At 33.9% G+C, this 18,152-nt stretch overlaps 1 protein-coding gene across 1 annotated transcript in view; it reads left to right on the forward strand.

The window, feature by feature from the left end:
* The window catches only part of LOC142235947 (uncharacterized), an 874,494-nt gene extending 857,784 nt beyond the window's left edge, over positions 1–16,710 (forward strand). The window contains exon 7 of the mRNA XM_075307200.1: positions 16,677–16,710. Within this exon, the coding sequence (XP_075163315.1) occupies positions 16,677–16,710 (34 nt within the window). The remainder of the gene's footprint in view (positions 1–16,676) is intronic.
* The last annotated feature ends 1,442 nt before the right edge of the window (positions 16,711–18,152 follow it).

Here is an 18,152-nt window from a genome sequence, read left to right on the forward strand (position 1 = left end):
GATTCCATGTTAAGCTCAATGACAAGGGACCTCCTTTTTATAGCCGAGTCCGAACGGCGTTCCACATTCCAGTGAAACCACTTAGAGAAGCTTTGAAACCCACAAAAATGTCACCAGCATTACTGAGGTGGGATAATCCACCGCTGAAAAATTTTTTGGTGTTCGGTCGTAGCAGGAATCGAACCCACGACCTTGTGTATGCAAGGCGGGCATGCTAACCATTGCACCACGGTGGCACGAGAGTTACCTTGCATGTTGTTTAAGCAAACCTCTAGCAAATATCACAGTAGCTGATACAAGTTCAACTGTATTGACACATCATTACATTTTTTACATACCACCAAAAGAATTTACATCTAAAGGTAATGTTCGGTTCGGGGTTTCCACCAAAACATTAATTAAAACTACAAAAATATATATGAAGACCATTATAGTTTTATCAAGTCTTGTAAAAATGTAGTCCATCCATAAAAATCTTATGCATTGATTGCGAAACATTTAATATTTCTAAATTAATTGTTTCAAAAAAGTAACTGTAACAACCCAGCAAAAAAGCGTTGCCAAAAAAGTAATGAAAATGTTCTTTTTGGATCCGGAAGTGGTGCATAATTGACGCAGAAGCGATGAATTTAACATGGGCTTGTCATAGGACGGAAGTCCTCCATTTCAACAGTCGTTGCACTGAATTTACATCACTTCTTTAGGTGTAATCCGAATTCAGTGTTTTGGATGTAAATTAAAAAATTCTATTATATTTTGTCAAATAAATAATTTAATATTTTAAAAAATATTTTAAAAAATTCACAATTTTTCAGATTGAATTTAGCATTTTTTTTTCGACAAAATTTAAATGATTTGTACCATTTTATGAATTCTTACTCTGTTTTTAACCTATTTGAACCAAAAAAAGTTAAAATTACCCATTAACGGCCATTTTCATGTAGCTCCGTTAGGCTTTAACTGCCAGTTAACAGAAAGTAAATTGCAAATATCTTCTCTCCGGTTAACTTTAACTGAATTTTTTTCGTCAGTTAAGTTCCTAACTGGCCTATGGAATATAAAGGCAGGATGACAGCTTCGTCTATAATACGGTTTAAAAGTTGGTTAGTTAACGGAACACTAACGGAGCTTTATGAAAATGGGGGTAAAAGTAGGAACAAATCAAGTTATAAAAATTTGAATTAAAAGAACTTCCTGGGTAGTTAAAATAAAGAACATCAATGGGAGTGCATCTTCTTGAAGTGCTTTTAAAGTTGTGCCTTTGAAAGAACTTCCAAATTTTTTTGCTGGGAAGTATATACGGCCGTAAGTTCGGCCAGACTGAATCTTATATACCCTCCACCATGGATTGCGTAGAAACTTCTACGAAAGTCTGTCATCCACAATCGAATTACTTGGGTTGCGGTAACACTTGCCGATGGCAAGGTATCCTAAAACTTCGTAAAACCAGCTTCTCAAAAAAAAAGGCCGATTAAATATGTATATAATTCAGTTTGACAAAATTTTCTATAGAAATAACATTTTAACAAAATTTTCTATATCAAAAAAATTTTGACAAAATTTTCTATAGAAATAAAATTTTGACAAAATTTTCTATAGAAATAGAATTTTGACAACATTTTGACAAAATTTTCTACAGAAATAAAATTTTAACAAAATTCTCCAGATCAATAAAATTTTGACAAAATTCTCCATAGTAATAAAATTTTGACAAAATTTGCTATAGAAATAAAATTTTAACAAAATTCTCTAGATCAATAAAATTTTGACAAAAATTTCTATAGTAATAAAATTTTGACAAAATTTTCTATAGTAATAAAATTTTGACAAAATTTTCTATAGTAATAAAATTTTGACAAAATTTTCTATAGTAATAAAATTTTGACAAAATTTTCTATAGTAATAAAATTTTGACAAAATTTTCTAGAGAAATAAAATTTATTGTTGTTTTTGATCTCAGCTTAAAGCCATGCATTGACTAAACTACAAGTGTAGCTTAACCAACAGAGGAAAAGTATGCTTGTCAAATTTATTTGGGCAAATCCCTATAGACTGAGAGATGGTTGGATGTACAGCTGTTTCGGAATTACCACATTCCTCATCAGCATCCTCTACTTGCAGCAAAACTATCAACCAATTATCAGAATAAATTCGGGTAATTCACTCAACCCAAAGTGAAATACACTTGAACCTTCCGAAAAAGGGCTTAATAGTCGGCTACTGCCTAAACAAATTTGTAAGCATATCACTTTTCCTTTGCCAAACTCAAATCATCGATTTGTATTTAGTTGGCTGGGTTTGTTTTTGAGCGTGCTTCCTCTATCTTCATTCGTTTTGTTTGTTATTGTTGGCTTCTCAGCTGTACATCCAACCATCTTGCAGTCTATAGGGCTTTGCCCAAATAAATTTGACAAGCATACTTTTCCTCTGTTGGTTAAGCTACACTTGTAGTTTAGTCAATGCATGGCTTTAAGCTGAGATAAAAAAAACAACAATAACGATTGAAGAGAAGCCAACAATAACAAACAAAACGAAATAAAATTTTGACAAAATTTTCTATAGTAATAAAATTTTAAAAAAATTCTCTAGATCAATAAAATTTTGACCAAATTTTCTATAGTAATAAAATTTTGCAAAATTTTCTATAGTAATAAAATTTTGCAAAATTTTCTATAGTACTAAAATTTTGACAAAATTTTCTATAGTAATAAAATTTTGACAAAATTTTCTATAGTAATAAAATTTTAACAAAATTCTCTAGATCAATAAAATTTTGACAAAATTTTCTATAGTAATAAAATTTTGCAAAATTTTCTATAGTAATAAAATGTTGCAAAATTTTCTATAGTAATAAAATTTTGAAAAAATGTTCTATAGTAATAAAATTTTGACAAAATTTTCTATAGTAATAAAATTTTGACAAAATTTTCTATAGTAATAAAATGTTGCAAAATTTTCTATAGTAATAAAATTTTGACAAAATTTTCTATAGTAATAACATCTTGACAAAATTTTCTAGAAAAAAAAATTTGACAAAATTTTCTATAGTAATAAAATTTTGACAAAATTTTCTATAGTAATAAAATTTTGACAAAATTTTCTATAGTAATAAAATTTTGACAAAATTTTCTATAGTAATAAAATTTTGACAAAATTTTCTATCGTAATAAAATTTTGACAAAATTGTCTATCGTAATAAAATTTTGACAACATTTTCTATCGTAATAAAATTTTGACAAAGTTTTCTATAGTAATAAAATTTTGACAAAATTTTCTATAGTAATAAAATTTTGATAAAATTTTCTATAGTAATAAAATTTTGACAAAATTTCCTATAGTAATAAAATTTTGACAAAATTTTCTATAGTAATAAAATTTTGACAAAATTTTCTATAGTAATAAAGTTTTGACAAAATTGTCTATAGAAATAAATAAATAAATAAAAATAAAAAAAATAATAAAATTTTGACAAAAATTGTCTATAGTAATAAAGTTTTGACAAAATTTTCTATAGTAATAAAATTTTGACAAAATTTTCTACAGCAATAAAATTTTAACAAAATTCTCTAGATCAATAAAATTTTGACAAAATTTTCTATAGTAATAAAATTTTGCAAAATTTTCTATAGTAATAAAATGTTGCAAAATTTTCTATAGTAATAAAATTTTGACAAAATTTTCTATAGTAATAAAATTTTGACAAAATTTTCTATAGTAATAACATTTTGACAAAATTTTCTAGAAAAAAAAAATTGACAAAATTTTCTATAGTAATAAAATTTTGACAAAATTTTCTATAGTAATAACATTTTGACAAAATTTTCTAGAAAAAAAAAAATTGACAAAATTTTCTATAGTAATAAAATTTTGACAAAATTTTCTATAGTAATAAAATTTTGACAAAATTTTCTATAGTAATAAAATTTTGACAAAATTTTCTATCGTAATAAAATTTTGACAAAATTTTCTATAGTAATAAAATTTTGACAAAATTTTCTATAGTAATAAAGTTTTGACAAAATTTTCGATAGAAATAAATAAAAAAATAAAAAAAAAAAATAAAATTTTGACAAAAATTTTCTATAGTAATAAAGTTTTGACAAAATTTTCTATAGTAATAAAATTTTGACAAAATTTTCTATAGAAATAAAATTTTGGTAGAATATTTTTGGGGATCGGGGGCTATATATAATTATGGACCGATATGGACCAATTTTTGCATGGTTGTTAGATACCATATACTAACACCACGTACCAAATTTCAACCGGATCGGATGAATTTTGCTCCTCCAAGAGCTACGGAGGTCAAATCTGGGGATCGGTTTAAATGGGGGTTATATATATTTATGGACCGATATGGACCAATTTTTGCGTAGTTGTTAAAGAACACATACTTACACCATGTACCAAATTTCAGCCGGATCGGATGAAATTTGCTTCTCTTAGAGGCTACACAAGCCAAATCTGGGGATCGGTTTATATGGGGGCTATATATAATTATGGACCGATATGGACCAATTTTTGCGTAGTTGTTAAAGACCACATACTTACACCATGTACCAAATTTCAGCAGGATCGGATGAAATTTGCTTCTCTTAGAGGCTCCGTAAGCCATATATGGACCAATTTTTTGCGTGATTGTTAGAGACCATATACTTACACCATGTACCAATTGTCAACCGGATAGGATGAATTTTGCTCCTCCAAGAGGCTCCGCAAGCCAAATCTGAGCGTCGGTTTATATGGGGGCTATACGATATGGCCCATTTGCAATACCATCCGACCTACATCAATAACAACTACTTGTGCCAAGTTTCAAGTCGATAGCTGGTTTCGTTCGGAAGTTAGCGTGATTTCAACAGACGGACGGACGGACGGACATGCTCAAATCGACTCAGAATTTCACAACGACCCAGAATATATATAATTTATGGGGTCTTAGAGCAATATTTCGATGTGTTATAAACGGAATGACAAAGTTAATATGGTGTTAATATCCTATGGTGGAGGGTATAAAAACGAGGTGGTTTTCAGTTTGGACGTTTGCCAAATGCCATGGCAGTGCAAAAACCTGCAATAATATCTCAAATATATGCAATTTTAAAGAAACAATCGTTAGTGTATTGCAATAGAAAATTTCGAAATCACGATAAATTTCCATTTCCGTTCCCATAAATCTCACTAGCTAACACATAATGAGAAAGAACAACAAATTGTCCATTTGGACAGCATAATTGTGTAATCACTTGTAACGCTGGCCATCACTAGCTCCAAATCGTGATTTTAAACGATCTACTAAGAATTGCATTCAAATGCCTTCCTTGTTTAGTTAAGAATTCTTTTTTTGGGGTATTGCATCCTCTATTTAGTAGTAAAATTAAACAAACATTTACTTGAAAGTAGAGGTGTGCACGTGAGTAATAGTTTACTCACGCTCACGCACACTCACGACTGAAAAATCATACTCACACACACTCACGCACGATATTTTTTGGTAGGACTCACGCTCACGCACACTCACGAAAAGAAAATTTGTACTCACGCACACTCACGCACGAAAACGTCGTGACTTACGAAAAATACCGTGACTCACGAATAATTTTATGATTAATTTACCTTACCGAAGTGTCTGAAAACATGAGCATTATTAAAATCGAGAGTGTTATTAAACTCTTAACATCCCAGGTGTCACTAAAATTGTAATTGAATTTAACTCTTAAGCGTTTTAAAGGGTGATACGGTCAAAATTTGGTCAAGAGAAAACGCGTGTAAATCGGTGAAATCGTTTATTTAAAAAATCAAATTAAATTTCTTTTTCATGTTCAATTAGTATAAAATTCAGCAAAAATATTCAGTTAGGCATTCGCTTTTCCAAATCCGACTTGCCGGGCCTCACGCTTGACACCTGCAATCAGATTTTGTACAGCCACCTTGTCCACCTTCTTCGCCGCAGAAAGCCAGTTTGCCTTGAACTGCTGCTCGTCCTTAGCAGTTTTTTTGGTCTTCTTTAGGTTCCGCTTGACAATAGCCCAGTATTTCTCTATTGGGAGGAGCTCTGGCGTGTTGGGAGGGTTCTTGTCCTTGGGAACCACCTGCACGTTGTTGGCGGCGTACCACTCCATGGCCTTTTTACCGTAATGGCAAGATGCCAAATCCGGCCAAAACAGTACGGAACAACCGTGTTTCTTCAGGAAAGGCAGCAGACGTTTATTCAAACACTCTTTCACGTCAATTTCTTGGTTGACAGTCACGGAAGCTATGAAAATGCTGCTTTTCAAGCCACAGGTACAGATGGCTTGCCAAACCAGATATTTCTTTGCGAGCTTTGACAGTTTTATGTGCTTGAAAATATCTGCTACCTTCCCCCTTCCTTTTGACGTATAAAAGTCCTGTCCCGGAAGCTGCTTGTAGTCGGCTTTGACGTAGGTTTCGTCGTCCATTACCACGCAGTCAAACTTCGTCAGCATCGTCGTGTACAGCCTCCGGGATCGCGCTTTGGCCGTCGTATTTTGTTTATCATCGCGATTTGGAGTCACTACCTTCTTGTAAGTCGATAGTCCGGCTCGTTTTTTGGCTCGATGCACGGTTGTAGACGATACACCCAGCTTATTTGCGCCATCTCGGAGAGAGAGGTTAGGGTTTCGCTTGAAACTACCGGCAACTCTCTTTGTCGTCTCAGCGGCTTCCGGTTTTCGATTTCCCCCCGATCCAGACTTCCTGGCTGTCGACAAACGTTCCCCAAACACTTTAATTACATTTGTAACGGTTGATTTGGCAACTTTTAGCGATTTTGCCAGCTTTGCGTGCGAGTAGCTCGGATTTTTGCGATGCGCGAGCAAAATTTTGATACGCTGCTCTTCTTGCTTGGACGGCATTTTGACAACTGAAGAGTGAATTCCAAAATCAAAATAGGAGCAACATTGTACACACACACACCTTCAAAATGAGGGGTGTTCAGGTTTTTTAAATGCAAAATTGAAAGAAATACGTCAAGTTTATATTGACCAAATTTTGACCGTATCACCCTTTATGTTGGTGAGCAGGAATATTTTCGTGAGTGTAATTCGTTACTCACGCACAATCACGAAGATATTATTTTCGTGACTCACGCTCACGCACGACATTTTGGTTTGTTAATCACGCACACTCATGTTGTTGTCATGAGCGTGACTCACGCACGAATCACGAAAATTTTCGTGAGTCACGACAATTTCGTGTCACGTGCACACCTCTACTTGAAATGTAAATATGCTCACTGCTAAACAATTTTATTTTATTATAATCATTTCTAGGAAAGGCCTAATGATCATTCACTATAGTTCAATGGTTTTATTTTATATATGTACAGGGTAGTTGACACGAAGTATTACCAATTTCACACTGGTATATCTGTCGCAGTAGGGCAATGATTAGTATTAGAGTTATCCGAAATTGTCATTTCATCTACGCCATTTATCAACGCTGTAATTGTACTTTCGTACAGTGTATGTATTAATAGTTTCGCTTGTCTTAAGATTGATTAAATCGCTCACCATTGCGTTAGTAACGTTCTCACCCTTCTCTTACCATAATACACGAGTTACTCTATTTAATTTAATCAGATTAATATATACCTTTGCACAAAAACGTCCTTCTGTTGCAAGTTGACATTTGGCTCCCTCTCTGTAATTATCCACGCTAGATGATGGTGATGGTGATGATGAAGATTCTTAAATTCAGCGTTTTAATTTGCAAACGAATATGATAATGATGGTTGTTAAACTAATTTGACAAGTAAAATGATTGATGTGTATGTGCACGAGTACCAGGGATGGAAAATACAATATTTAAGAAATTACAAAAACGGCATCTTTTTGAGCGAAAATTTGCTTTTCACTAAATTTCACGAAAAATTCCATTGGAAGATTATTGTCAAAAGCTCCTTTAGAACTAATTTTAAAGAAAATAAAAATTTGTTTGTCAACTCCTCAATTTTATTTTTATACCCTCCACCATAGGATGTGGGGTATATTAACTTTGTCATTCTTTTTGTAACACATGGAAATATTGATCTAAGACCCCATAAAGTATATATATTCAGGGTCGTGGTGAAATTCTGAGTCGATCTGAGCATGTCCGTCCGTCTGTTGAAATCACGCTAACTTCCGAACGGAACAAGCTATCGAATTGAAACTTGGCACAAGTAGTTGTTATTGATGTAGGTCGGATGGTATTGCAAATGGGGCATATCGGTCCACTTTTACGTATAGCCCCCATATAAACGGACCCCCAAATTTGGCTTGCGATGCCTCTAAGAGAAGAAAATTTCATCCGATCCGGCTGAAATTTGGTATATGGTATTAGTATATGGTATCTAACAACCATGCAGAAATTAGTCCAAATCGGTCCATAACTATATATAGCCCCCATATAAACCGATCCCCCGATTAGGCTTGCGGAGCCTCTTGGAGGAGTAAAATTCATCCGATCCGGCTGAAATTTGGTACATTGTGTTAGTATATTGTCTCTAACAACCATGCAAAAATTGGTCTAAATCGGTCCATAATTATATATAGCCCCCATATAAACCGATTCCCAGATTTGGCTTGCGGAGCTCCTACGAGAAGCAAATTTCATCCGATCCGGTTGAAATTTGGTACATGGTGTTAGTATATGGTCTTTAACAAACCTGCAAAAATTGGTCCACATCGGTCCATAATTATATATAGAAAATTTTGTCAAATTGAATTATTTACGTATTTAATCGGCCGTTTTATACCCTCCACCATAGGATGGGGGGTATATTAACTTTGTCATTCCGTTTGTAACACATCGAAATATTGCTCTAAGACCCCATAAAGTATATATATTCTGGGTCGTGGTGAAATTCTGAGTCGATCTGAGCATGTCCGTCCGTCCGTCCGTCTGTTGAAATAACGCTAACTTCCGAACGAAACAAGCTATCGACTTGAAACTTGGCACAAGTAGTTGTTATTGATGTAGGTCGGATGGTATTGCAAATGGGTCATATCGGTCCACTTTTATGTATAGCCCCCATATAAACGGACCCCCAAATTTGGCTTGCGAGGCCTCTAAGAGAAGCAAATTTCATCCGATCCGGCTGAAATTTGATACACGGTGTTAGTATATGGTCTCTAACAACCATGCAAAATTTGGTCCACATCGGTCCACAATTATATATAGCCCCCATATAAACCGATCACCAGATTTGACCTCCGGACCCTCTTGGAAGACCAAAATTCATCTGATTCAGTTGAAATTTGGTACGTGGTGTTAATATATGGCCTCAAACTCCCATGCAAAAATTGGACGAAATCGGTTCATAATTATATATAGGCCCCATATAAACCGATCCCCAGATTTGACCTCCAGAGCCCCTTGGAAAAGCAAAATTCTTCCCATTCGGTTGAAATTTGGTACGTGATGTTAGTATATGGTATCCAACAACCATGCAAGAATTGGTTCCTATCAGCCCATAATTATATATAGCTCCCATATAAACCGATCCCCAGCTTTGACCTCCGGTGCCTTTTGGAGAAGCAATGATCTGCTTGAAATTTAGTACGTGGTGATCGTATATGATATTTAACAACCATGCCAAAAGTGGTACACAACCCAAGTATTTCGATTGTGGATGACAGTCTTTCGTAGAAGTTTCTACGCAATCCAGGGTGGAGGGTACATAAGATTCGGCCTGGCCGAACTTACGGCCGTATATACTTTTTTCGACTAAAACATGTCTGAAATTCAATAAAATCATGCGGTATTGAAAATTAAATGGTGAAAATTATTGAAAAAATTCCTATTTTACTGCATTTTCCATTGCTGAGTGTGTACTACGATAACTACTCTCAGTCATTGTAAAAAGAGTGAGGGAGGAGATAATTTCACTCACACATTTTCTCTCATACTCCCACTAATACAATAAATGAATGAGTACGCAATAGCAAGTAACTAAGTATAATAAGGATTTCATTAAAATAAGTAATAGTTTATAGGAAATTGTGGGAATTTAATACTCAAACACTTTTGTGTAATAAACTATAAATTAGTTGTATGATTGTTAATAGGATTACGGCAAATGGAAATGTAGAGTTTATTAACATCTTTCTCTACTTACAAGTCTTTCTTACTAATACTATGATAGTAAAACCCACACCTATTGTGCTACTGAAAATGTTGGTGTGTTTTGGGTGTAAGTTAGCTCCTTCTCTTTCTCTCTGTGAGACTTTGTTCCCAAGAAGAGAAAGTAATTATTTTTGTAATATTATTCTATACCTTTTCTAATTTTAATTAGTATATTTTACACTAATCGCATTAAATTATTTCGCATTAACACTTGTTACTCTAATTGTGAAATCGACTTTGTCCTTGTTAGTTTGTCATGATGGTACACGAATAATTCACGACCGCATTCACTTGAACAAATTAATTGTTAGACTAATTTTTGTTAAGAGATTGATGGATTAGTATTGTTGTATTTGATGATTGATGGTAATTGATGTTTATTATTTAAGAATTTCATAGAGTATAATAGGTGTGGGTGCCACTTTTAAAGAAACAAATTTAGTAATACTAGTGGCTGATATTAAGTGCTATTAATTCAAGTTATACAATTTTTTATGTGAATATATTTCACTTCTATTTTCTTAAACTGAGAGTATTCTAAAATTTCGTTCTTTTTCATATTTTCCTAAAATGAAAGTTTGCTTAAATTGAGTTCATAAGTCTCTCAGATGAGTAAATTTTACTAAAAATTTACTTGTCCTGAACATCGACAGCTCTAAAGACATTTTAACAACTTTTAAATCCAATTTTTCTCTATCAACATAGGACATTTTCTTAAACAAAAAAAGTATTATTGTTAAAAAATTTTCTTCAATTTAGCAAAAATTATTAACTTATTCGCAACATGTGCACACGCAAAAAAAAATTCTTTCCTCCCAAACGAAATTTTAGACAAACAAAGTTCTTTTCTCATTTGCTTTTCGCAGTAGGGAAGTTTATTTGGAAGAAAAGTATATACTTTTTGTGATAAACGTTTATTCTTTTCCAGGTTGTAAAAACAATTTCATAAAGACTAACTCAAAACAAGTATATACGGCCGTAAGTTCGGCCATGCCGAAGCTTATGTACCCTCCACCATGGATTGCGTAGAAACTTCTACTGAAGCCGATGGCAAGGTATCTTAAAACTTCCTAACACCGTAATATATACCAAATAGTCCATACGTGGTATATATTGAACTTAAAAAGGCAGATTAAATACATATATAGCTAAGTTTAAAGTTTCTATAGAAATAAAATTTTGAAAAATATAATGTTGACAACATTTTCTATAGAAATAAAATTTTCACAAAATTTTCTATAGAAATAAAATTTTCACAAAATTTTCTATAGAAATAAAATTTTGACAAAATTTTCTATAGAAATAAAATTTTGTCAAAATTTTCTATAGAAATAAAATTTTGACAAAATTTTCTATAGAAATAAAATTTTGTCAAAATTTTCTATAGAAATAAAATTTTGACAAAATTTTCTACAGAAATAAAATTTTGACAAAATTTTCTATAGAAATAACATTTTGACAATGTTTTCTATAAAAATAAAATTTTGGTAGATTATTTTTTGCTCGAGTGGCAACCATGATCATGAACCGATATGGACCAATTTTTGTGTGATTGGGGATCGGCTATATATAACTATAGACCGATATGGACCAATTATGGCATGGTTATAAGCGGCCTTATACTAACACCACGTTACAAATTTCATCCTGATCGGATGAATTTTGCTCCACCAAGAGGCTCCGGAGGACAAATATGGGGATCGATTTATATATGGGGGCTATATATAATTATGGACCGATATGGACCAATTCTTGCATGGTTGTTAGATACCATATACTAACACCACGTACCAAATTTCAACCGGATCGGATGAATTTTGCTCCTCTAAGAGGGTCCGGAGGTCAAATCTGGGGATCGGTTTATATGGGTATTATATATAATTATGGGCTTATGTGGATAAATTTTTGCATGGTCATTAGAGAATATCTAGCAACACCATGTACCAAATTTCAGCCGGATCGGATGAAATTCGATTTCAATAGCAAATTTCAATTGATGTTGATTGCAAAATTCAATTAATTTTTTAATTAAAAACGAAACTATTTTTAATCGCTATAGTATATTTCAATGAGTTTCTATAACTATTTTTAATAATTTTTAGTTTGATTTAAAAATTCATAGTTTCAATTTCTTTCAATTAAGATTAAAAAAAATATATATCCAGAATTAAGTGTTTTACTCTTCCAAGTTTGATTAAAAAGTTAATTGTATCAATTAATTTTTATACCCTGCGCCACACTGTGGAACAAGGTATTATAAGTTAGTGCATATGTTTGCAACACCCAGAAGGAGACGAGATAGACACATGGTGTCTTTGACAAAAATGCTTAGGGTGGGCTCCTGAGTCGATATAGCCATGTCCGTCTGTCCGTGAACACATTTTTGTAACCAAGGGATTAGGTAGTAATTTAAGCCCAATCGACTTCGAATTTGGCACAAGTATGTGTTTTGGGTCACATAGAACCCTATTGATTTTGGAAGAAATCGGTTCAGATTTAGATATAACTCCCATATATATCTTTCGCCCGATATGCACTTATACGGTCCTAGAAGCCTGAGTATTACCCCAATTGGGTTGAAATTTTGCACTAGGAGTACAATTGGTAGTATAGTCAAATGTGCAAAATTTTATTGAAATCGGTTCAGATTTAGATATAGCTCCCATATATATCTTTCGCCCGATATGGACTAATACGGTCCCAGAAGCTAGAGTTTAACTCCAATTTGGTTGAAATTTTGTACAGGGAGTAGAATTAGTATTGTAGCTATGCGTGCCAAATTTAGTTGAAATCGGTTCAGATTTAGATATAGCTCCCATATATAGCTTTCGCCCGATATGGACTAATACGGTCCCAGAAGCCAGAGTTTTACTCCAATTTGGTTGAAATTTTGCCCAGGGAGTAGAATTAGTATTGTAGCTATGCGTGCCAAATTTAGTTGAAATCGGTTCAGATTTAGATATAGCTCCCATATATAGATTTCGCCCGATTTACACTCATATGACCACAGAGACCAATTTTTTCCTCCGATTTAGTTGAAATTTTGCACAGGGAGTAGAATTAGCATTGTTGCTATGCGTGCCAAATTTGGTTGGAATCGGTTCTGATTTAGATATAGCTCCCATATATATGTTTTTCTGATTTCGACAAAAATGGTCAAAATACCAATATTTTCCTTGTAAAATCGCCACTTCTTAGTCGAAAAGTTGTAAAAATGACTCTAATTTTCCTAAACTTCTAATACATATATATTGAATGATAAATCATAAATAAATTTTTGCGAAGTTTCCTTAAAATTGCTTCAGATTTAAATGTTTCCCATATTTTTTTTTACTAACATTGTGTTCCATTCTAGTGCATTAGCAGACTTAAATTTTGAGTCTATAAATTTTGTAGAAGTCTATCAAATTCTGTCCAGATCGAGTGATACGTAAATGTATGTATTTGGGACAAAACTTTATATATAGCCCCCAACACATTTGACGGATGTGATATGGTATCGAAAATTTTGATCTACAAAGTGGTGCAGGGTATAATATAGTCGGCCCCGCCCGACTTTAGACTTTCCTTACTTGTTTAATTTAAATTTTAAAAAATGTCAATCATTGACTTAATTGACTTAATTTTTCTAGTTTGATTAAAAGGTTAATAGTATCAATTAATTTTTTAATTGAAAAAGTTTTCAACTTCAATCAACTTTTTAATTGGGAATATTTTGGTGATATTTTTTGCTGTGTACCGAACACCAAAAAGTTTTTTATACCCTCCACCATAGGATGGGCGGTATATTAACTTTGTCATTCCGTTTGTAACACATCGAAATATTGCTCTAAGACCCCATAAAGTATATATATTCTGGGTCGTGGTGAAATTCTGAGTCGATCTCAGCATGTCCGTCCGTCTGTTGAAATCACGCTTACTTCTGAACGAAACAAGCTATCGACTTGAAACTTGGCACAAGTAGTTGTTATTGATGTAGATCGGATGGTATTGCAAATGGACCATATCGGTCCACTTTTACGTATAGCCCCCATATAAACGGACCCCCAAATTGGGCTTGCGATTGTTCTGAGAGAAGCAAATTTCATCCGATCCGGCTGAAATTTGGTACATAGTGTTAGTATATGGTCTCTAACAACCATGCAAAAATTGGTCCATATCGGTCCATAATTACATATAGCCCACATATAAACCCATCACCAGATTTGACCTCCGGAGCCTCATGGATGAGCAAAATTCATCCGATTCGGTTGAAATTTGGTACGTGGTGTTAGTATATGGTCTCTAACAACCATGCAGGAATTGGTTCATATCGGTCCATAATTATATGTAGCCCCCATATAAACCGATCCCCAGATTTGACCTCCGGAGCCCCTTGGAAGAGCAAAATTCACCCGATTCGGTTGAAATTTGGTACGTGGTATTAGTATATGGTCTCTAACAACCATGCAGGAATTGGTTCATATCGGTCCATAATTATAAGTAGCCCCCATATAAACCGACCCCCAGATATGACCTCCGGAGCCTCATGGATGACCAAAATTCATCCGATCCGGTTGAAATTTGGTACGTGGTATTAGTATATGGTCTCTAACAACCGTGCAAAAATTTCTTCATATCGGTCCATAATTATATATAGCCCCCTATATAAACCGACCCCCAGATATAACCTCCGAAGCCTCTTAGAGGAGCAAATTTCATCCGATCCGGTTGAAGTTTGGCACGTGGTGTTAATATATGGTCTTTAATAACCGTGCAAAAAAAATTTCTTCATATCGGTCCATAATTATATAGCCCCCATACGAGTATAAACCGATTCCCAGATTTGAAGGAATAAATTTCATCCGATTAGGTTGAAATTTGGTACGTTGCGCAAGGATATGGCCGCTAACAACCATGCCAAAATTGTTTCATAGTTGGTCTTATAACCCCCGACCCCCTATCAAACAAAAATTGGTCCATATCAGTTCATAATTGTATATAGCCCCCATATATAGCGACCCCCATATTTCAATTCTGGCTCTCTAACTACCGCGCAACAGTTCATGTCGGTTCGTAATTATTTATAGACTCCCCTATATATACCGATCAAGAACTGAATTATATACGTATTTAATCGGCCTTTTTTTGTCTAATAAAGGGTGATTTGTTAAGAGCTTGATAACTTTTTTTTAAAAAAAAAACGCATAAAATTTGCAAAATCTCATCGGTTCTTTATTTGAAACGTTAGATTGGTCCATGACATTTACTTTTTGAAGATAATTTCATTTAAATGTTGACCGCGGCTGCGTCTTAGGTGGTCCATTCGGAAAGTCCAATTTTGGGCAACTTTTTCGAGCATTTCGACCGGAATAGCCCGAATTTCTTCAGAAATGTTGTCTTCCAAAGCTGGAATATTTGCTGGCTTATTTCTGTAGACTTTAGACTTGACGTAGCCCCACAAAAAATAGTCTAAAGGCGTCAAATCGCATGATCTTGGTGGCCAACTTACCGGTCCATTTCTTGAGATGAATTGTTCTCCGAAGTTTTCCCTCAAAATGGCCATAGAATCGCGAGCTGTGTGGCATGTAGCGCCATCTTGTTGAAACCACATGTCAACCAAGTTCAGTTCTTCCATTTTTGGCAACAAAAAGTTTGTTAGCATCGAACGATAGCGATCGCCATTCATCGTAACGTTGCGTCCAACAGCATCTTTGAAAAAATATGGTCCAATGATTCCACCAGCGTACAAACCACACCAAACAGTGCATTTTTCGGGATGCATGGGCAGTTCTTGAACGGCTTCTGGTTGCTCTTCACTCCAAATGCGGCAATTTTGCTTATTTACGTAGCCATTCAACTAGAAATGAGCCTCATCGCTGAACAAAATTTGTCGATAAAAAAGCGGATTTTCTGCCACTGATTTTGGTAATAAAATTCAATGATTTGCAAGCGTTGCTCGTTAGTAAGTCTATTCATGATGAAATGTCAAAGCATACTGAGCATCTTTCTCTTTGACACCATGTCTGAAATCCCACGTGATCTGTCAAATACTAATGCATGAAAATCCTAACCTCAAAAGAATCACCCTTTATATACCCTGTATGGACTAACTTACAATTTAGAAGACGATGTTAAGAAGTTTTAAGATACCTTGGCAGCGGTAGGTATTACCGCAACCCAATTAATTCGATTGTGGGTGACAGTCTTTAGTAGAACTTTCTACGCAATCCATGGTGGAAGGTACATAAGATTCGGCCTGGCCGAACTTACGGCCGTATATAGTTGGTTTCTTTAAGATCATAACATATTTAACAATAATGATTTTGATAGAAATTCTTTTTCAATCGATATCATAATATTTTTTGCAATTCCTATTATAATTTGCTTGAGTGTTAAACCCTTTAAACAGATGAAAATTTAAGTGAATCATATAGAAGATCTATCCTATAAAAATATTTTGATCACCACAAATATATTTATTTTCTGCATTTTATTTTATTTTATTTTATTTTTTATAGCCAATTTTCATTATTTTTTTTTTAATAAAAATCTTTATTTCATTGCAGAATAAAATCAACTAATGCTAATGGTATGTATTAATAAATATATTTCTATTGTTTTTCCGTTTATGTACATGTAATTGTACAACACAAGTGTCGTATATCTAAGATCACTATTGTATTTTATTTTTAAAGCCATGACATAAAATCTGCAATTTTAGCTAGCCTACGACAACTTCATATCTCATGGTAACATTTTCAAATAAATGGACATTATCTTACATAACAATTTCAGACAATAAAGGTCCATGAATTTAATGGAAAACAATAAGCAATAGCAGTCTAATTGTCATTGTCATAGTGTCGTTAAAAAAAATAAATAATTATATTTATTTTTTTTTGTCATTGAATTTCATTTTAAGTTCACATAATCGCGCGAAAAGTCTCTTTTGCGGTTAATTTTCTTCAATAATTATTTTTAGAGAATATAAACTTTTCGAATTTTTGGATTATTATGTTATATGGATTAACTCAACAACAGTACACCATGGTATGGTGATTTTTATAGTCTGCGTGGAACAGGGTATTAAAGGGTGATTTGTTAAGAGCTTGATAACTTTAAAAAAAAAAAAAACGCATAAAATTTGCAAAATCTCATCGGTTCTTTATTTGAAACGTTAGATTGGTCCATGACATTTACTTTTTGAAGATAATTTCATTTAAATGTTGACCGCGGCTGCGTCTTAGGTGGTCCATTCGGAAAGTGCAATTTTGGGCAACTTTTTCGAGCATTTCGGCCGGAATAGCCCGAATTTCTTCGGAAATGTTGTCTTCCAAAGCTGGAATAGTTGCTGGCTTATTTCTGTAGACTTTAGACTTGACGTAGCCCCACAAAAAATAGTCTAAAGGCGTCAAATCGCATGATCTTGGTGGCCAACTTACCGGTCCATTTCTTGAGATGAATTGTTCTCCGAAGTTTTCCCTCAAAATGGCCATAGAATCGCGAGCTGTGTGGCATGTAGCGCCATCTTGTTGAAACCACATGTCAACCAAGTTCAGTTCTTCCATTTTTGGCAACAAAAAGTTTGTTAGCATCGAACGATAGCGATCGCCATTCACCGTAACGTTGCGTCCAACAGCATCTTTGAAAAAATACGGTCCAATGATTCCACCAGCGTACAAACCACACCAAACAGTGCATTTTTCGGGATGCATGGGCAGTTCTTGAACGGCTTCTGGTTGCTCTTCACTCCAAATGCGGCAATTTTGCTTATTTACGTAGCCATTCAACCAGAAATGAGCCTCATCGCTGAACAAAATTTGTCGATAAAAAAGCGGATTTTCTGCCAACTTTTCTAGGGCCCATTCACTGAAAATTCGACGTTGTGGCTCGTTAGTAAGTCTATTCATGATGAAATGTCAAAGCATACTGAGCATCTTTCTCTTTGACACCATGTCTGAAATCCCACGTGATCTGTCAAATACTAATGCATGAAAATCCTAACCTCAAAAGAATCACCCTTTATAAGTTAGTGCATATGT

This window comes from Haematobia irritans, chromosome 4, assembly GCF_050003625.1.
Source record: "Haematobia irritans isolate KBUSLIRL chromosome 4, ASM5000362v1, whole genome shotgun sequence".
Taxonomy (NCBI): Eukaryota; Metazoa; Arthropoda; class Insecta; order Diptera; family Muscidae; genus Haematobia; species Haematobia irritans.